Source organism: Vulpes vulpes, chromosome 14 (assembly GCF_048418805.1).
Source record: "Vulpes vulpes isolate BD-2025 chromosome 14, VulVul3, whole genome shotgun sequence".
Taxonomy (NCBI): Eukaryota; Metazoa; Chordata; class Mammalia; order Carnivora; family Canidae; genus Vulpes; species Vulpes vulpes.
In genome coordinates, this window is record NC_132793.1 from 87,076,096 (window position 1) to 87,098,330 (window position 22,235).

Here is a 22,235-nt window from a genome sequence, read left to right on the forward strand (position 1 = left end):
CAACTTTGCTATATCTATATTTTACTTCAGAAAATAAAGGCCTGTAGGCAGTGTACGGGAGACCGAGAAAACAGTAAACGGTTTTGAAATACAGGACAAAGAGGATCATATACTTTAAATGATTTTCCAGTTATTAAAGTTGTCTTCAATGGGCACAAGAGTATAACAGCATGAGAAGGAGACAGCAGAGAAACACCTTCTCTTTTGTTCATCCTTATCTTACCCGTCACTCCCCTTTCCCAACACTCTGCCCACCGGATACCCATATGGGGAAACACAGCACAACCAGAGTTTTTACTTTGTGCCAACAAAGGAAGGAAACGTATACTAGTGTCCATTTCAAGTCACACTTCCCTGCTCCCGTAACACAACAGGAAATGGCAAAGCCAAACACTCGAGAGTCCTGGGCATATTCACAAACACAAAGGTTATCTATTTCTGTCAAAGGCAATATATCCTTGAGAAACCTCTGACCAGCTAAGACTTGTTCCTCCCAGGGTTGCATTAATGGAAAGGGGGGGCAGCTGACACCCCTCATACACTGTGTCCTGTGCTGAGTCCCCACCCCCTACAGACCAGGCAGCGTTTTAGACCCTGTCTGAAAATTACACAGCACAAATAGGTCATTAAGCTTTCTTTGTAGAAAACCCCATTAAGTCAAACCCAAAAATGCTTTGTTAGTTCATTCTCTGAAAAGACTTACTTACATTTTAGGCCTAAATGTATTCCTAAATTTAAGGTTGGACTCTGTTTACCAAGTACATAAATAAAATAAAGACAAATCAATAAATCAAATTAAATCAAATCTCTCTCCTTACACTACACCCTTGGACCTGCTTCTAACAGGAATGAATGTGTTTAATGATTTAAGTAAAAGTAAGCTCACTAAGTCTCACCTCACTGTCTGAGTCTGGACACTCTCTCCAGATATACTGGGCACCTCCCTATTGTCATGGTAGGGTAGACTACTGGTCTAAGACCCTGTTTGCATTTAATGAGACCCACTGCAGTACTCAAAGTTTGCATTTATGGTTGTTATAAACAGCTTTCTTCTCTAGACAAAGATTTAAATGGGTAACAGTGGAAAAAAAGGTTTTAAATCTTCACTCAAATGATGTCTAAGAGAAGAGTGGTAATTAAAATTAGGTTCTTAATATTAGAAGTTTTAAAGAATATTCTAAAAAAATGTCCACTCAAAAGTAAATGACAAATGATAGTTAAGTCCAGACAATCCCAAGCATCGAATTCACTGAAAATCTGAGTGCTTTTGCAAGAGTGATTTGTGATGGCTTTTTGATTTGTCAACTTTGGTAGGCCGAACAATAGTACCCATCATTTGCTCAAGCACTACTGTAGGTGCTGCTGTGACAGGGATTTACAGATGTAATGCCCCTAATCACTTGAGTTCTGTTAATCAAAAGGGAGATCTGGATGGACCCTTTTACAGAGAACTTACTTCACTGAACTCAGAGACTCTCAAACAGTTTTGGATCTTTTCTTCTTGTCTGAACTCACAACTTGCTTATCAGTAGGGTCTCATAATGGTGTAAATGAATGCCATGTAATAAATCCACATCTGTTTCTCATTCTTGTGGGTTTGTTTTGCTGAAGTATGAATCCACCACCTGTGCTTATGTGAGTTTATAACCCAATCTCAGTTGGGTCTGTACAGCAAAAAAGCCCCAAGAAAGAAAGACAAATCAACAAGACCCCCAAAAGACAAGTCAACAGAAGGGAGGAGCACAGAATAGGGAAAAGACAACTACAAGTCAAAAACTTGGGTGCTCGATCCTCTCTACCCTTGTCACGTCACCTCACCTCACTGGACCTTGGTTTCCTCACGCATAAAACTAGACCAGATATCCTTAAAGTCCCCTCAATTCCAGCAATAAAAAAAGATAAGCTCTTTCTCATCTTGAAAAAAACCTCTCTATTGTTCTCCCTCAAATGATGTCACTCCCTGTCATGAGGCTTTCATATTTAAAAAGCAAAATCAGGAAAGAAGGAAAGAACCAGCATTAAGTGTGTTGTGCAGAGGGGTGACTTATGATTCACCTAACACTCAGGGTCTTCACAGTTTACTCCCTTAACTCAAAACATTTTAACATCTTTCATAAGGGAAAAGTTCTGTGTATGTGCTATCAGAGTTTAAAGACAAAACACACACACAAACGAGAGCTAGAAACTATGCACAACACTGAACCACTGGAGCGACAGGAATCATCCATTTTTTTAAAAAAATATTTTATTTATTTATTCATGAGAGACAGAGAGAGAGAGAGAGGCCGAGACACAGGCAGAGGGAGAAGCAGGTCCCATGCAGGGAGCCTGACGTGGGACTCGATCCTGGGTCTCCAGGATCACACTCCGGGCTGAAGGCAACGCTAAACCGCTAAGCCACCCAGGCTGCCCAGAATCATCTATTTTGGACTTAACTGCATTCCTCCCAAACATACTGAATTTCACGTGATTAACTTCTACTTTATGCAACCGAACCTTTATGTATCCTTTTTTTAAAATGTTAAGTCTTAAGTGAAATAACTTACTTCGAAGAATAACTAGAAAAGTTTGGTTGATTCTGAGAATGAACTGGCTTGGCAGGCTCTGAGAGATGGCCAGCAGGAATGTGTGTAGAAGGCTTGTTTTCAAAACTTCTTCGGTCAAAGTAGGAGAGCTGCTTTCGATAATATTCTTCATCCTCCTCGGGATCATAATGATTAGACCGAACAATATCTTCAGGTGGTTTCATCTGAGGTTTTTGAGGTTCTGGGATCCTGACAATGAGTAACAAATGGAACAACTTTTTTAGATATTACTTTTACAAAGAAAATGGAATATATAAATATTTTATCATGACCTTTCACTGCTATGGTTATTCAGGATTGTACTGAGCAGTCCAACAGTCAAAATGGGCATTCCAAATCCCATGCCTTCATACATTATACTCGAAAGGCAGCCCTCTTCTGGCTTTTGAGGCCTTTAACACAATCTAAAAAGCTTGATGATAATGATCTGGTTATAGAGCCTTACAGCAGGTTAGAAGCAGTTAATTAGAAAGAGAAAAGGGAATGTAAGGAAGACAGTGGAGAACTTATCCAAGTACATACACCAATGTTAGCAACAAGTAATAACAGAGAATTTAAGAACTTTAATCCAGGATTGATAAATGACTCTCATATAAGGAAATAACTCTATCTAGTCCAAAGTTCTAGAGGGCACAAGAAGCAGCGGGAAAAAAAGTTACTAAGCAAGTTAATACAAATCTTCCTCAACTTACAAAGGGGTTACATCCTGACAAATCCATCATAAGGTAAAAATACCCTAAGTCAAAAATGCATTTAATATACCTAATTTACCAAACACCATAGCTTACCCTAACCTACCTTAAATGTGTTCAGGACACATACTTTAGCCTACAGTTGGCTAAAATCATGTAACACGAAGCTTATTTTATAATAAAATGAGTATCTCATATAATTTATTGAATACTATACAGAAAATGAAAAACAAAATGGCTGTATGGATACAGAATGGTTTTCAGTGTACTAACTCCTTAATTGTCTCAACTTAGCCCCTGATCCTGTGGCTGACTGGGAGCTGCCCCCAGCCCAGCATCAGCAGAGAGTACTGTATCAGACATGGGGGAAAAAAAAAATCAAGATTCAAAATCTGAAGTATTTCCACTGCATGCATAATTTCTTTCACACTATTGTAAAGTTGAAAATTCCTAAGTCAAAAACCATTGGAAGTTGGTACATTGTTATGTATCCTCTACTTAGTGAATTTTAGAAACTTTGCCTCAAAAATAAATAGGTTTCACACCCCAAAAGGGGGGGGGGGACCTAAGCTTTCAGTAATTACAAATTTATTTTACGTAAAATAGTTCATTTGCTAACGATACTGGCTAAAGGAAACCCTACAGTAGTTTATGTTTTCATAAAAAGTACTAGACATTACTAAGAGGAAAATGTATATGCTAGACAGTAGCATAAGTATACTTGGGTAGAGTCCTATATATAGTCTATATATAGGACTCTACCCAAGTCCTATAAGCTGCTCAATCCCTCTCTGCTCCAGTACCTTCCTTTTAAATGGGGAAAAAGATAGTCTACCCACACTGCACTGAAGTACTTCGAGCAATGGCAAGAATATGGCACATGTTCACTAATCATTTCACTAAATGATTAATTTTTGTTATTTTAGCCAACCTGAGTCTGTTTCTTTACCCCTAAAAACTGAAAGTTTGTGTGTCTGAAAACACTTCTAAAACTAAAGAATATAATACAAATGTAGGGGTTTGAAAGTTTTATTTTTAATCGCTGGCGAGAAAAATAATCTTTTTGGAAGACCTGATACTAAAAGCATTAACAAAGGTCTGTTACAGAAGGCATAATCAAGGTCTTTTTCTTTCTAAGGCCACCAATTAATTAGAAAGGCTGGTAGTTTTCATTTAAAGACAAACAAGAACATCTCCCTCTTCCTTCCTCTCCTCTCCTCACAAAGTAAAAGGCTTCTTCACTGACTGAAAGTGTCAGATTCCCAGTCAGGTGTAGGCCACAAACACCATAAAGCATACCCACCTGTACAGTGTTTTGTCATGTTCACTGAACTGATTCTGAGGAGTGGGTTTAGGACCAATGATGGGAGCACCTGGAGGTTTAGAAGCTACCTCTGGAGGCTGCAAAACAGAACACAAACATGCCCCAAGAACAGATAATTGCAAAAGAGGCTTCATTTAAGCAGGGGAGGGAGAGTAACAAAGCATTCTGAACTGTTCCTTCACCAAATATGCCCAGGAGTCCAAGGCAGGAAAGGCATGGTTACATGCTTACCTTAAAACCAGCGGTGTGGTTTTCATCCTTCTTGTTCTCCAATGATGCAGATCTTTTGTTTTCAAACATCTTTACTCTAGTGAGTACAGACTGGGGTTTCATTGCTGGATCTTCCTCCTCTTCAGTCAGAGTTGGGGGTGGAGGCAGAGGTTTGGTATTTGAAGGCAGAACTTCTGGCTTATGTTGAGATGCGGGTATTAGAGGAGGGACAACCGCAGCACCATGGAGAGGCTCATAGTGGCCGGCTTTCGAGGAAAATCCCTGTGATGGTACTTGCTCGTAACTTCGTGGGTACTGGTCAAAATACTGCTTCGGTTCAGATGCTTTAGGGCCTGCTGAAGAATAGGACTGTGCTTCTGGTCTGTATCTGTTATGCATGTCATATCCAGGAGTTGGTTGCTCTTCGTGTCGTAGGGTAGAGGTTCTAGGTGGCTGGTCATAGCGTGGTCTGCTGTCATAGGACAGAGGGGCTGGCTCTTCAAAACGTGGGTAATACCCTCTTTCTGAGGACTCTTCTGGATGCTGTCTGGAGTCAAGGTCCCGAGGGTGCTGATTATCAAGAGAAGGCCGAGGCTGGTAGGGCTGTTTGTCATCGTAATATGACCACTGCTCTTCATATGTGGGAATGCGCTCTTCATAGCGGAGACGATGATCATAGTTTCGAGAAAACTGGTCTGTATAGCTTGAGGAGTCGTATCTGTATGTGGGCTGCTCGAGGTCTCTGTTGGCCTGTTTTTCTACATATGGGGGTTGGGATTCATAGCTCAGATTAGGCTCTTTGTCTGGCCTCTGCCCTGGGTGACCAACAGCTGGCTGTTTCAAAACATGGTTCTGTCTCATCATTTCCTCAGGATAGGGATCTTTTCTATACACCTGTGTAAAAAAATTCACGGTTCAGTACAAAGGCTTGTTTTCAATTCTAGTCTATTTTAATAGACAAAAATAGAAGAATCTGATATATGAAAATGGCACGTTCTACCATTTATTCCCAAGACAAGAAAGAGATTAGTGAGAAAGCTAGTTGAAGTGAAAGCTCAAAATTTAATAATGCAGGTAGGAGGCTTTTATGTTTTAGCATGTTCTAAATGAAAAGTGAGTTAAAGATAATTATTAAATTTAGTACAAAAGCAATACACTGAACTACTGATTCCACTTGATTTGGACACCAAAAAAAAAAATCATAAAGAAAACTTATAGACACCATAATTTACAAAACACAAAAATGTTTATGGTAAGTCACAACTACATACTATAAGGAATTCTGGAAAATACTGAAAGCCAAAAAATAAAAGTAATACAAACATTAAGCACAAATCCCAATTAAAAGGCCTATTTTCAAATGATCATTATACCACCAGAAGCCATGCAAACTACAAAACTGAAAGGATTCATAATTGATTCAAAAGCACTATGGTGTGTAAGCCCACAGTAAATAAGCAAAAGGAACACTCAAAGGGCAAAGCAAAAATGATTGTGTGCTAGACTGATGGAGAGCGACAAATGAAGGCAACACTGCAGCACAGGTACCTTTGCTGGCTCTACATGCGACGGCAATGATGGCTCTTGATCTCTTAGCATTATGTGAGCTGCCTCAGTGCTTGGTGTTCTTAAAGAATCAGCTTGTGGTGAGTAAGAAGTAGAAGGAGCTGGGGTAGGCCCCTCCAGTCTGACATTAGTTAAAGTTACATTATGGTTAACAGCAGAGGTTGATGATGCTGGGTTTGTTTCAGGCGAAAGGTAAGGGACTGGAGATGAGGCTTCTGCTTTCTGTGAAGTGTTTAAAATATTTTAAATATAGTGCTTCTCTTTATTGCTAACTTCCCACTTCCATTTATAGGGGCTGGTAGACATACATTTTAGTGTGCTGAATAACAAAACTATAACCTCACATCCTTATTTAAAAAAAATATTCAGTATACTGCTGTGTAAGACGAACACACAAAGTTTAGAATTAAGTCCTCGGTATTCTCAAATTGAAATTAAAGATTAATTCTTAATCTGAAGAAAGGACAAAATAATATATTCTTCAACTCAATCACCACATTCTAAAACTTAATAATGCACCTCTAACTACAAAACGTTGAATGCTTGCTGCTTACCTGTTGAGAAGCTGTTTTAAATCCAGGGGAGTCTATTCTATGAATTGGTTGTGGCTGCGCTTGTGGTGAATAAGGAGGATATGTTTGGTTTTCATGATGCATTCCAGAGGAGTCCTCTCTTACAGGCTCAGAGGACCGTGTAATGGCAGACTCCGGTGGAGTCCCAACCTCATCATTAAGAGTTTCATCTAGTTCTTGATCAGTGTAGGCCCCGCCTTCTGTATCTGTGTCTTCATAGTCAGAAGTGTGTCTACTGTCCGTGCTATACATTGAGTATTCACTACCTGGGGCTGACAGGTAGGAGAGACGATCATCATGCAAATCAAGGTCATCACTTGTAGCACCATCCGCCTGGGTCAAATAAAAGTAAATTAAAAATTTTATTCAGTAGTTCTTTAAGAGATGGCCTTTATTTTACAAGGGAGATTGAAAAGGATATTTTTCTTTGAAGAAATCACATCTATTTCTCAAAACTTCTGGTAAGGAAAGGTCAAGAAGATTGTACAAGCACACATGCAGACACACAGAGCATCCTTTGAGATCTGAAGGGCTTGGAAGAATGAAATGTTGGCTGGTTAGCCATGACAAAGCTGGACTCTGAGGCTCAGCCCCAGAAGTCAACGAAGGAACCCTGACACCACTCAGGTTTACAAAACCTAATCAGTCACTAGTTTATCAGCCCAAAGCAAGGTGAAGAGGGAGAATCTTGCTAAACCACACTCACAGAAACAAGGACACACTGACAAAACAGCTCATGTAAGAGTAACTATGAAAATAAATGCCACAGTTCAAGTTGCATAAGACCTTACAAATACATATATATATTAAGAAAATGACTTTTTAAAGTTGGTATTTGACCTTCAAGTTTTTGTAAAACACAATGGAAAAGCATCATCTAAGTACTGGTTGCCTGATTAAATTAAGAATTATTGTCTTTATTATTTTTCACAGATGTAGTATCCAGTGGATGGTGAGGGAGAAATGCAATAATGTTTCTCTTTTCTAAGTAATTAAGAGCAGAGTTGGTTTTTATTAGTCTACATTATCTTCTGAGTAGACTAGAAAGAAAATGAGAAGCATTCCAGGGAAAAGAATCTAAAGAGTTGCATCAACAGGCTGTCATTTAGATACTAGTTTGAAACTAGTACCTGGATTAATTAGTACAGTCCCTGAAGATCTTGCCTGGTGGACACTGTGCCCAGCTGGGCATGAGCGCTGAAGGATCTGGAATCCAGAATTCAGATAATCCTTCTTCCATTTTAGCACAGGCTGAAGGACAAACATAAGGCTTGAGTAGCCTGAATGGAACATTCCACACAGTCTTATACCTGGCCTCTCAAAAGCTTGACACTGAGTATTGCTCTCCAGATATGAAAGACTAAGGTATGTCAGACACCCCAGGGGCTCTGGTTTTCAACAGAGTACCTGCTGGGCTCAGGGAGTGAGAATTCCAGGGCTGTATAGCAGAGTGTCTCTCATTGAAATCTCAATGGGTTCTCAATTCTATAATGGCCGCTGCAGAAGAGAAGTCTTTTTGCTATCTACTGTAACCTTTAACTTGCCAGGGTTCTGGAAGACTATAACCCAGCAGCCAGCCAAGGAAATATTTAAGTCCTTAGGGAAGAACGGACTTGGAATTCACCAACCTACATAGCTTTTGCAGTGGTATAAAATGCACAAGTGAGCAAGAACCATGGGTTGCTTTGAACCAAGAAATGACATATGCCTACAGGTTAAGAAAGTCTCAGGATGACTTTCCTTGGTTTAGTAGGGTATTAGACTGTGTCAGATCTTGCAAAAAAGAATTCTTCCTAGCAATTAGACCAGAGTAGTTTGCTCAGGAAAGTCAATGTGAAATGAAGTGATTTTAGTTTAAGAATCTATTATTATTATACTTGAATAGAAGGGGCAGGAGATCTATCAAGTTTGATTTAAAGTGTAACAAGCTATTCTGATTTACAAAATGCATCAATCTAATAATAAATGATGTTTTTCCTCACATAAAAAGTTGGGGTGAGTTAGACCTATATCTTTAAATCCAAGCAAAGACAGGAAGCACACAATAATATCACAAAAAGAAATCACAGAAAATTAAGATTTGTGGATTAAAAAAAACCCTGATAGGCAGACAGCATACTTTGTGCATTTATAAACTAATTTCATTTCAGGTTTATAAAACCTAATCAGTCACTAGTTATTATCAACCATCCTACCTGACAAAAGCTGCTAAAAGAATTGTGTTTTTACAGATTAGTATGGAAAGGACTGCGATCCTTTGTATAAAATGCCACATGAGTAAAACTTAATAATAGTGTGTTTCTGTAAAGTGATGCAGTGGGTTTTTTCTACCTCCATTTGTCAAGTGTCCTAGCTGATATGCTAGTTATTCAGAGTGGTCTAATTAACTATACAGAGTGCATCCCCCAAAGTGGTACTGATGAGAAAAACCACAATTCTGACACAATAATAATACTGGGTTGGGAATAGCAGACCAGATACGACCTCTAGATGCAAACATTTAACATCTCTTCTTGCAGAGGTTGTGTTTTCTGGATAAAGGGTGTGGTGGTTCTAAGCATGCAGCATGCATTGCCAGAGCATCTGTAGCCATAGCCAGGCAGAGGAAAGTAGGGGCCATGCGGGGGCAAAACACAACAAAAAACAAGCCAACAAGGAAATATAAAAAATTGAAACAAAAAATCAGAGATATTCTCAATCTTCTCTAGCAACTAAAACATATTAATATTACACCGAAGGTAAAAGATATTAAAAAACAAAAGTTTCTCTCAGCTGTATTAATTTGCCCAAAAAAACGAACACACCTTTCCCATCAAAGACTGCAATAAAACCAGAAAGACTGGGAATAGAAAGGAGTTATTTTAAAGCTGGCCATTTGAATGTATATAAAAATCTGAATTTGTATCTAAAAAGGTTACTGCTCTGTCCAACATTTCTTAGTATGCTATAACAATATGAACAAGTGCTAAGCAGGAAAAAGATTCCCAAGGTAAACAAAGTAATAAAATATGTTCTTTACTCACTTCTCAAAGCCCTTCCTATGCTGGTGGATACAGTGCTGCCCCTCTGTAGAGTATTTCCCAGCCATTACTTGCCTTTAGAATGCCTTGTTCTTTCAGACCAAGTCCTGAATCTTGTGTGCAGAGGACAGCACTCTAGGAAACAAGGACCTAGCTCACTCAACTCTCCTCATTTTCAGAGGAGGAAACTGAAGCCAGGGTCTAAGTCATTCCTCAGTCAGACAAGGAGGGACAGAGCCAGAACTCAACCTTACTCTTTTAGTTAGCATTGGAGAACTCTGAGAGAGCACACCTGAAGTGGTAGTTAAATAGGTGGGGAAATTTCAGAACCTTTTACTATCAAAAACAACTTTCACGATCCCTACAAATTATAAAAATTTAAAAGTAAACTCTCCCCAAAGTACTCTAATATGTTGATCTAGTTAGAAAACAATGGTTAACTCAAAGGCATCTCAGATTAGTCATATCATCTATTAAAAGCATTAAACAGGAAGTTTCTTACCTTTCCCTCAGAAACCCATACCAACTGGTTCTGTTGCTGCTGAATTGCTTCTTTCAATGCACCATACCAACCATCATTCATTGAATTTAAGTTAATTGTAGCTGAAAATAAATTAACAGCATTGTTTTACGATTAGAACACTGTCAAAGCCAGAATTCAATCCAGCATGCATCAGCTCAACAATAATTTCTTAGTTATTTGAAAGATAATGTCTGAAGACACACACCTTTGAAATTTCTATTTTGGCGCTGTACATTTTCTTCCACTCAAACAGCAGTGGTTAACATAATAGGAGGTTTTCCAAGGCAAAGGTTATAAATAGCTTTTGGCATTTGAACACCACGGTATTTTTGTCTACATATTGTTGCCCAGGCATTTTAAACTAAATGAAGGCCTTTAATATACTCACTTGTAAAAAGATGGTGATTATTTTTACGAAGTTTATGAGACCGTTCATATAATTTCCTGGCACTTTTTCGAGATTCTGGGCATAGCCTCATCCTCATAGTTTTCACACCTTGCTTAGAATCAGGGTTAAGGAATACTACAATTGGATACCACTGGGCATAATTCAGACGATCAACTGCATTTGGTGTTACATCTAATAAAGCATGTTTGTCCTGGAGACACAGAGAAAAAAATAAACAAGGACACAAGATAACAATTAAGAATCATCACCTTCCAAGAAAGTCACAGCCTAGACTACGTTCCAATGGTAATGGACCTCTAATTGGGCTCCAAAACATCTCAAGAGTACATGTTAGAAAAACTTGTAACCAGAAGATAATTCAATACAATTTCTAGCCCAATTAAAAACAAAACAAAACAACCTCATTAGCTCACTTTAAGATAGCCCCAATACTTGCAAGTTGACAGCATTATCTGTGTTCTGTAAAGTGAAAAAGAGCATACGAATTTAATGTTCCTGATATGATCTTGTAGAGTAACAACATATTCCCTATCAATATAAATGTCCTTTAATGCATGTAATATTGTTTCCTTGAAAGTTGTTATTGCAATGCCCTTCAATAGGGGCTTTATCTTCTTATGGTAGACGAGTAATAATTTTAGAAATGCTACTTCTCTAATTCTAAATTAACTGAAGTCCATCGCACTCAAAAACACAACATTCACAGTTTATAATGAAACAGGTCTATTTTTAATAACTTACCTGATCTATTATTTGTTTTATTGTATGAAGACGAATAATACCAGAGCTACGTTGATCAGTTCCAGCATCTCGTGGTTCACTTTCTATTCATGGTATCAGGACAAAAACAAAACATCAAATTTCCATTGGTTAGACCACAGTTTCTCAACCACTGGGCACTACTGACACGTTGGGCTCTATAACAGTTACAGGATTTATCCTGTGCACTATGGCCTGTTCAGCAGCATTTCTAGCCTCCTCCTGCTACATGCCTTTTGTCCACATTGTGCCCAATAAAAATGTCTCCAGGACTGGCCAGTACCCTGGATGGGGTAGAACTACCCCTGGCTGAGTACCACTGGGTTAGATTAAGGCTGCCCCACAATTCTGGGATTAGAGAAGGCAAATGAGATGCTCACTTCAGGAGCAGTATTCAGTGGGGTGCCAAAAATACTCAGCAGTCAAGTAATACTTTGCTACATTATGTTTGAAAGATCAAAATTAATAATCTACAATAAAAAAAAAAATACCAAGATTTTAAATAGAATCAGTAAGTGAAGAGTAAAAATTATTTAAGACTGTCACTTGGTCAAGAAAAATTGTTAAATATGGTAATTCTTTCAAATGAAAAAGATTTTAAAAAGAAGATTTAGAAATAATACTGATAAGCTTGCTTTCATTAAAGGAAAATAAAATTATAAATTCTATTTTGGTATAAATATTTAAACTTGCAATAATGTAAGTTTTAATACACATATTTTTTTATATTCTCTTCTAACTACTTCAATGTTCTAGAAAAAGACGTTAAAAAAGATGTAAAAAGATATATGTGTGGACATTTTTTGTTTTGCCTAATGTTCTAGTATGGTTTGGCATGGCACTATTTCCAAATGTTTTACACATCATGACACGCAACAAAAATGGCATTACTTGTACAGCTAATAGAGATACACTGAGGAGGCCTCTTCTGAGTGCTGTCCCATTCAGCCACTGGGGACTGATGAAATCAATACCTGGGCAGGTCCACAGCCCATCAGCAACAATGCTCTAGCAGCCTGGCTGGGGAGTTCTAAGTTAGAGGCCTTTTTTTTATAGGAATACAAGGGGAACCTGGGAGCAGAGAAGGCTGTCAATCTGTAACAGACAGCCTGTGGTTTCATACTGGCAACCTGTCCCTGCCTACTGGTGTATAATATGCCAAATGGAGCTTGAGCCAGTTACTAAACCAAAAATCTCAGAGGTCCAATTTACATGAAGTTCTTTAAATTTTTTTTTAATTTTTTTATTTATTTATGATAGTCACAGAGAGAGAGAGAGGCAGAGACACAGGCAGAGGGAGAAGCAGGCTCCATGCACCGGGAGCCCGACGTGGGATTCGATCCTGGGTCTCCAGGATCGCGTCCTGGGCCAAAGGCAGGCGCCAAACCGCTGCGCCACCCAGGGTTCCCTTACATGAAGTTCTTCACTAAAAAGGCACATCACTGTTTCCGACTCCGGTCACAAGGAAAGCTTGAAAGACAAAGAGGGGCTCTGGTGTTTCTGATCAGACAAAAATCAGAGATTTGGAAGAACAAAGGTTACACTGAAGGACAAGCTGAATGACTCTAGAGAACGAGACTATCATAAGATAAAGCTCCACGAGCAAACATGGCAGAATTTCAAATCTGGTGAACAGAGAATTAGAGAGAGGGATTAACCAGGAGTTCTGGTTGGAGAAAATACTACTAATTCTTTAACAAAAAAGACTCTCAATCGAACTTCAATACAAAAAAATATACAAAAAAAAAAAAAAAAAAAAAAAAAAAGACTCTCGTTGGACTCAGAAAGGGTACATAACTAACCTATCTGAATCCTCTTTTTAAAAGCCTGGCTTGGGATCCCTGGGTGGCGCAGCGGTTTGGCGCCTACCTTTGGCCCAGGGCGCGATCCTGGATCGAATCCCACATCGGGCTCCGGGTGCATGGAGCCTGCTTCTCTCTGCCTATGTCTCTGCCTCTCTCTCTCTCTGCGATAATAATAATAATAATAATAATAATAATAATAATAATAATAAATAGGAAACCAAGTTGGATTCCTTTAAAAAATAAAAAAAATAAAAGCCTGGCTTAAACATAGAATAAACCCAATTAAAGCAATCAATTACTCCCTCAGGTAGAGCTTTACAAATCTTCACACTTATTTTCCCTAAATTTAAAAATCCTAAGTTTGGTTATGGGAGGGGTTACCAGCAACTTCTTCAGGCAAAATGTTACCTACAAATGATGACCCAAAAACCTCTTCGGAAAAAAATAAACTGAATGAGGAATCAGAAATAAACATTTTCTAAACTTGCTCAAATTTTACTATCATTTGTCTGCAGATTTTCTCAGTTTCATGAAATAAATATCCTCATTCAACTTCACCAACAACCTAAAGCAATATAATAAAAAGGTAATGCTCTGATTTTTTAAATTAAAACTTATGTTAATGAGGGTCTCATCTAGTGACAGTAGGAACGACAGCTATGAAGGCACAACCCTTCAGAAAGCATGAGCGATCACACATAGCAGTAATCAGAAAATGCTCATGTCCTATGCTTCATTCCTGCCTATATTTGGGAATTCTAAAAAAAATTACCATAAATACAGGAAAAGCTATACTCCTAAGGATTTAAATACTTTGAGAAACAAAGCATAGCAGAAACAAGCAAATAAATAGATTTCTGCATCCTTTATGAAAATATAAAACTGAAAACCTATGTAAACAGAGGCTAATCATCTAAAATCTGGTTGCAGAATGGGTAATAAAAAAAATAAGGTATTATCTGTTAAGAAGGAAAACAATAAATAAAGCTCCACACAAAAGTTTGCTTACAAAGGGTGGTAGGGTGGAAGAAAATACGACAGGGTAAGATTAGGATGACAATGATAATATATGTCAAAATTAATTTTCTAAGCTTTCCAAATAGACACTATTTCTATAATTGTGGGGGAGAGTGTAAGTTTTTACATATAGCTTAAAGCAAACCAAAGTGGTCATAACTAAGTCTGTATATTTATTTTTTATTTTTTATTTTTTTTTTAAATTTTTATTTATTTACGATAGTCACAGAGAGATAGAGAGAGAGGCAGAGACACAGGCAGAGGGAGAAGCAGGCTCCATGCACCGGGAGCCCGACGTGGGATTCGATCCCGGGTCTCCAGGATCGCGCCCTGGGCCAAAGGCAGGCGCCAAACCGCTGCGCCACCCAGGGATCCAAGTCTGTATATTTTAAGTACCACAACAGCTAAGTTAAATAAATAATAAAAGAATCTGCAAGCAAAATCTCTTAGGCATTTACGGCACTACATCTTCAATATTTATATTTAACACTAACTTACTGTAAATGCCTAAATAATAACTGATGGCATGAATCATGCTTTTATTATCCTTTTTATACACTTGGGTATTTCTGTCAGCTCAGTGACTGAAAGCACTGGATTGGAGTCAGTAGGGGATGGGTTCATATTGGAGTTTTGGGATTCATTAGCTGGGTGTCATAAGGAAAGTTTAAAGAGGTTGGTTGGTGACGGTCCTGACCACCTAAGACTCAAGCTGCTCAACGTCAGCATCAATACTCTACTATTTACAGCATTGTGATATTGTCACAGAATTTATTAAACAAGATGATGTGCAATTTTCATATGAAGCCCAGAGCTTTGTAAATGGTAATAATTTTAACTATTAAAGGGAACTGAAGAACTAGGACACAATCACTCAAACTGGATAAACTGCAAATTTTCACTTATAGAAAGTTTTAATTCTATTAAGTGAATGGATCAGACCCATCTTTTGGAGGAGTACCTAATAAGGTTAACACCCTCAACTTCATCTAAGTTAGTCTTAAGGCTACTTACTTGCAATCTGATAAATATCTGGTTCTTCTCTTGCCAGCTTTTCTCTGGCAACATCAGCTATGGGTCCAAAGATAGTTACAGGCCTCAGAAATCCAGCTGGGGAGAAATTCAAAGAAAAAATAACATAGTTTATACTTTTTCTTTCCTAAGCATATTGACATTAAAGTGTATGAAGATTAATCCGTAAAAAATAAACTACCTTCTCGAAGAACAACTCTTTCATAGGCTGGAAACTTTGTTTGAACTGGCTGAGCTGACAAATCCTCTCTACTCTTTCGAAGATTTCTCTTGGAGCTGCGAAGACCCCGGAATCTCCAGAAGTCAGCACGGTCTCCCCCAGCTGTTTTTGGAAGTGTGTACTGTACACTGGCTAACTGCTCAGCCCTGGACAAGGAAGGATAAAATAGAGAATAGAAGATAGATAAATATATTTAAAATATATTTAAAAAAAATAAAATGGAAAAAGACCCATAGATGAAACAAAATGTCAAAATACTGGACAGAACTTCACATGCAGATTAAATCTTAATGGCTAAACTAAAATAAAAAGTTTCACAGCATCTGGGGGACTCAGTTAAGCATCCGTCTCTTGATCTTGATTTAGGTCGTGATCTCCAGGTCATGAGCTCAAGCCCCAAGTTGGTCTCCACATAGAGCCCACTTCAAGTAAATAAATAAATACAGAAATAATAAAATATAATTAATTAAATTAAAGGAGTTTATATTATACAACTAAGTCAGTCATAGATATGGTGACTACAATGAAAACTAATTCTTTACATTGCCAAAATTTCCCAGGGGGATTCAAGTCTTCCATCATCGTTTACTTAACTTGTTCTATAGAAGTATCCAAATATTCATACCTGTTCTTATTAGGGATGATGCCTCGTTCTACTTCTTTATGATTTTTGCCAATTCGAATAGCGAGCCAAGAGCCTAGTTTCCCATTGTACAAGGTATCCACAACACGAAACACCTCTCCTTTGTTAAAACTAAGTCCGTAGGGAGATTCCTTTTCATATTCAAAGTGGGTTCTAATATAGAAAGAATCTCCCACATCTGATTCTACAATGCGACGATAAACTAAAAGGAATCAAAACAAAAACATTATCAATAGCTAATAAGAGAAGAAATTAATCTGAAGAGATTATGTGAAGATGCTGTGGTAATAACAAAACCAACAGTATTCAATGTATGTTGAATCCTTCCTCTGTGTGAAGTAATGCATTAGGCATTCTATCTCATATACAGCACCATTACCTCAAAACAGGAATGCTTAGCACCTCCATTTTGCAGATGAGGAAAGTACTGCAGAAACAGATCAAGCAACTTGTTCAAAACCATTCATGGTGGTATTTATATCATCTTAGTTTTGCTGCAAATATTACAGATATTCCCATTTTCTATATAAGTGGTTCTCAAATGAGGGTAATTTTGCTCACCAAGGGACATTTGGCAATATCTGGAGACATATACCAATATCTGGTATATATGCTACTGGCATCTAGTGGGTAGAGGCCAGGGATGTTTCTAAGCACCCTGACAATACATGGGTCAGCCCTACAAAAAATTATTTGGCTCAAAACGACAACAGTACTGACGGTGAGAAACCGTGTTCTAAATGAAAAGCTTATCAGCCTTATCAAAGAAAATTAGGCATTTTCTTTAACTAATGCTAACAAAAATATATTCTTTAGACAACTTCAGTAAAAACTTTGGAAGCTAACCATATACTTTTGTATGGTTCTGATAACTAATAACTAGGATCTTTCTATGCCTTGTGAGGGCTGGATGGCATTCCTCTTAAACTAAAATGCTATAAAGATTGGTTCTATTATCGCGCTTTCTAATAAGCCATGTGTAAGACTGTGCCTCTAAGTGATTTAAACTCCCTCTGAGATGAACAAATTCATTTATCACTCAACTTTGAATGATTTATTAAAAATTGGAAATTAAAATTGCTATTTAAGTTCTCAGAATTCTACAGATTTTCTCCATTCTACTGACAGTATCTCACCATCTTTCTTCTTCTGAGCCAATATGGTCACTTCTTCTCCTTTAGGGAGGTCGAGTAGGAAAAGGACGGCTTCTTCTCTTATGATGTTTGTGAAATCTACATTGTTTACCTGTTAAAATATATTTCACAAATTGCTCTTGGCCATATTTTAAGATGATGAAATTACTTATCTAACACAGAAAACAAAGACTCTCAGACTTTACCTAATCTGAAAATATCACATCTTTAAGAGGGAAAAAATGGACTTTCCTTTGGAGAAAAATAATATACTCTAATTTAAAATAAGTAGAAACCAAATAAATTGAGTGATGGTATAAATTTAAGAGTAGCCACAATGCATCCTGACATTAAAGATCACGTACTGCAAAATATAAACCATTTAAACCAAAAAAGACTATTCCTAATTCCAAATATTTGTTATTTATAAACGGTCTGGCTTTAAATTTTGAAAATTATAAATCCCACAAATGTAACTTTAAAGTAATAATATTGTATACCAATATATTTCAATTAGAAAAAAGATTTTATATTCTACTTGTCTCTGAAAAAGGAATCAGAAGGAAATGAGATAAAAAGAAACAGTAGGGCAGCCCCGGTGGCACAGCAGTTTGGTGCCGCCTGCAGCCTGCGGTGTGATCCTGGAGACCCGGGATCGAGTCCCATATCGGGCTCCCTGCATGGAGCCTGCTTCTCCCTCTGCCTGTGTCTCTGCCTCTCTCTCTCTGTGTCTATGAATTAAACAAACAAACAAACAAACAAACAAACAAACAAAAAAACAGTATATGCATTGTCCCATCTCTGTAAGATCATCTGTTTGATGTAGGCTCAACGTCTGCCAAGTCAGGATATACTTATATCAGAAGCTCTTAAAGGCCAAAGGAAACTTAAAATGTTACTGATGACTATATACAGAATTACAGATAGAACTGTTTACCTTTCAAAAATTTTCCACATTAAAAAAATTAACACGCACTACTTTTATGATACAAAACAAAAGCAAATTATTAAGAAACAATTTTTAAATGATGTACATAAGGGATGCCTGCCTGGCTCAGTTGATAAGAGCAAGTGACTTTTGATCTCAGGGTTGTGAGTCTGAATCCCATTGTTGGGAGTAGCGCTTTACTTAAAAAAGAAAGTAAGAGCTTTTAAAAAAATAAAATCAAATGTATGTATGCCCTAATTACTTCAAGTAGCATATGAGGTGGGTAAGAGATAGGTCGGTTTCATTTCTTTACTACAATGAACATCATTCTCCATGTTGTGTCTGAGAACAATATAACATCACTGGGAGGAATCAAAGTAGTGCCAGATGGAATCCAGTAAGGCAAAGATGACGCCTTGACTTTTATAGAAGGTCTAAAGGGTAAGGACAGGAGGAGGGAAACGCCCACAGGCAGCTGACAAAGCAGGAGGGGGCTCAAGACAGGAGCTCCAAATGAAGTTTCTGATGGTGGGCTACTGACATGAGCCCTCAAAGCCAAGATGGAGACTATACAGCAAGAGAGAAGCAGGGGGCTGCTGACATTATCCAAGCCTTAGATGAACCATTGAGGGAAGGCTGGAAAAGAATCTAAAAGACTAAAGGAGTACCAGAATAACAGTGTTATAGAATCCAAAGAAGAAAGCACTTCAAGAAAGATTACTTAAGACAGTCAAAACACGGCTAAGGAAGAAAGGGAAATGAGGGCTGAAGGTCCCATTAGGTCAGTGATGGCTTATAAAACGTCAGATTCAGTAGTGGTTATAGTAGAAGTCAGACTATAAAACTTTATGACGGTGATGACTGAAAAGGAGTAAGGGAAGGGACTCCACCATACTGACAACAATTTCAACAGCAAAAGGAAAGAAAGAAAACAGCGGAGGATTGCTGTATGAGTGCTAGCAATCTTGGGGTGGAGTCTTTTGTGTTTTCTATGTACAGTATCAAGTCATCTGCGAAGAGGGAGAGTTTGACTTCTTCTTTGCCAATTTGAATGCCTTTTATTTCTTTTTGTTGCCTGATTGCTGAGGCTAGGACTTCTAGTACTAAGTTGGATAGAAGTGGTAAGAGTGGACATCTCTGTCGTGTTCCTGATCTTCGGGGAAAGGCTCTCAGTGTTTCCCCACTGAGAATGATATTTGCTGTGGGCTTTTTGTAGATAGCTTTTAAGATGCTGAGGAATGTTCCCTCTATCCCTACACTCTGAATCAGAGTTTTGATCAGGAATGGATGCTGTATTTTTTCAAATGCTTTCTCTGCATCTATTGAGAGGATCATATGGTTCTTGTTTTTTCTCTCGTTGATATGCTCTATCACACTGATTGCTTTGTTGAACCAGCCTTGCATCCCAGGGATAAATCCCACTTGTCATGGTGAATAATCTTTTTAATGTACTGTTGGATCCTACTGGCTAGTATCTTGTTGAGAATTTTTGCATCTGTGTTCATCAGGGATATTGGTCTATAATTCTCCTTTTTTTGGTAGGATCTTTGTCTGGTTTTGGAATTAAGGTGATGCTGGCCTCATAGAGTTTGGAAGTATTCCATAGCTTTCTATCTTTCGGATCAGCTTTAGTAGAATAGGTGTTGTTTCTTCTTTAAATGTTTGATAGAATCTTCCCCTGGGAAGCCATCTGGCCCTGTACTTTTGTGTCTTGGGAGGTTTTTGATGACTGCTTCAATTTCCTCCCTGGTTATAGGCCTGTTCAGGTTTTCTATTTCTTCCTGTTCCAGTTTTGGTAGTTTGTGGTTTTCCAGAAATGCGTCCATTTCTTCTAGATTGCCTAATTTATTGGTATATGTAGCTGCTCATAATATGTTTTTAAAATTGTCTGTATTTCCTTGGTATTGGTGGGGATCCCAGAAATCAGTGGCATTTCTACACACTAACCATGAGACAGAAGAAAGAGAAATTAAGGACTTAATCCCATTTACAATTGCACCCAAAAGAATAAGACACCTAGGAATAAACCTAACCAAAGAGGTAAAGGATCTATACCCTAAAAACCACAGAACACTTCTGAAAGAAACTGAGGAAGACACAAAGAGATGGAAAAATATTCCATGCTCATGGATTGGAAGAATTAATATTGCGAAGATGTCAATGTTACTACCCAGGGAAATTTACACATTTAGTGCAATCCCTATCAAAATACCATGGACTCTCTTCAGAGAGTCGGAACAAATCATCTTAAGATCTGTGTGGAATCAGAAAAGATCCTGAATAAATATTAAAAAAGAAAACCAGGGATCCCTGGGTGGCGCAGTGGTTTGGCGCCTGCCTTTGGCCCAGGGCTTGATCCTGGAGACCCGGGATCAAATCCCACGTCGGGCTCCCGGTGCATGGAGCCTGCTTCTCCCTCTGCCTGTGTCTCTGCCTCTCTCTCTGTGACTATCATAAATAAAATAAAATAAATTAAAAAAAAATAAAAATAAAAAAGAAAACCAGAGCTGGGGACATCACAATGCCAGATTTCAGGTTGTACTACAAAGCTGTGATCATCAAGACAGTGTGGTACTGGCACAGAAACAGACACATAGATCAATGGAACAGAATAGAGAATCCAGAAATGGACCCTCAACTCTATGGTCCACTAATACTCGACAAAGCAGGAAAGACTATTCACTGGAAAAAAAGACAGTCTCTTCAATAAATGGTGCTGGGAAAATTGGATATCCACATGCAGAAGAATGAAACTAGACCATTCTCTTACACTATACACAAACATAAACTCAAAATGGATGAAAGATCTAAATGTGAGACAAGAATCCATCAAAATCCTAGAGGAGAACACAGGCCACAGGCCACAGGCCTTTTTGAACTTGGCCACAACAACTTCTTGCAAGATACATCTATGAAGGCAAGGGAAACAAAAGCAAAAATGAATTATTGGGACTTCATCAAGATAAAAAGCCTCTCACAGCAAAAGAAACAGTCAACAAAACTAAAAGACAACCTACAGAATGGGAGAAGATACTTGCAAATGACATATCAGATAACGGGCTAGTATCCAAGATCTATAAAGAACTTCTTAAACTCAACACCAAAGAAACAAACAATCCAATCATGAAATGGGCAAAAGACATGAACAGAAATTTCACAGAGAAAGACATAGACATCACCCAACAAGCACCTGAGAGAATGCTCCGCATCACTGGCCATCAGGGAAATACAAATCAGAACCACAATGAGATACCACTTCATACCAGTGAGAAAGGTGAAAATTCACAAGACAGGAAACAAATGTTGGAGAGGATGTGGAGAAAGGGGAACCCTCCTGCACTGTTGGTGGGAATGTGAATTGGTGCAGCCACTCTGGAAAACTGTGTGGAGGTTCCTCAAAGAGTTAAAAATAGACCTGCCCTATGACCCAGCAATTGCACTGCTGGGGATTTACCCCAAAGATACAGATGCAGTGAAACAGCTGGACACCTGCACCCCAATGTTTATAGCAGCAATGTCCACAATAGCCAAACTGTGGAAGGAGCCTCGGTGTCCACTGACAGATGAATGGATAAAGAAGATGTGGTCTGTGTATACAATGGAATATTACTCAGCGATTAGAAATGACAAATACCCACCATTTGCTTTGACGTGGATGGAACTGGAGGGTATTATGCTGAGTGAAATAAGTCCATCAGAGAAGGACAAACATTACATGGTCTCATTCATTTGGGGAATATAAAAAATAGTGAAAGGGAATAAAGGGGAAAAGAGAGAAATTGAGTGGAAGTATCAGT

At 38.2% G+C, this 22,235-nt stretch overlaps 1 protein-coding gene across 24 annotated transcripts in view; it reads right to left on the minus strand.

Annotated features, from left to right (window-relative positions):
* The window catches only part of TJP1 (tight junction protein 1), a 250,703-nt gene that overhangs the window by 13,302 nt on the left and 215,166 nt on the right, over nt 1–22,235 (minus strand). For 12 of the 24 annotated variants that reach the window (XM_072737086.1, XM_072737085.1, XM_072737084.1 and 9 more), the window contains 12 exons: nt 17,514–17,622; nt 16,360–16,579; nt 15,696–15,880; nt 15,497–15,592; nt 11,643–11,725; nt 10,881–11,091; nt 10,472–10,572; nt 6,932–7,282; nt 6,360–6,599; nt 4,833–5,705; nt 4,581–4,678; nt 2,547–2,774 (listed from right to left, as the gene is read on the minus strand). In XM_072737086.1, coding sequence (XP_072593187.1) covers nt 2,547–2,774; nt 4,581–4,678; nt 4,833–5,705; nt 6,360–6,599; nt 6,932–7,282; nt 10,472–10,572; nt 10,881–11,091; nt 11,643–11,725; nt 15,497–15,592; nt 15,696–15,880; nt 16,360–16,579; nt 17,514–17,622 — 2,795 coding nt within the window. The remainder of the gene's footprint in view (nt 1–2,546; nt 2,775–4,580; nt 4,679–4,832; nt 5,706–6,359; nt 6,600–6,931; nt 7,283–10,471; nt 10,573–10,880; nt 11,092–11,642; nt 11,726–15,496; nt 15,593–15,695; nt 15,881–16,359; nt 16,580–17,513; nt 17,623–22,235) is intronic. The other 12 variants (XM_072737097.1, XM_072737096.1, XM_072737094.1 and 9 more) reach the window with 1 other exon arrangement.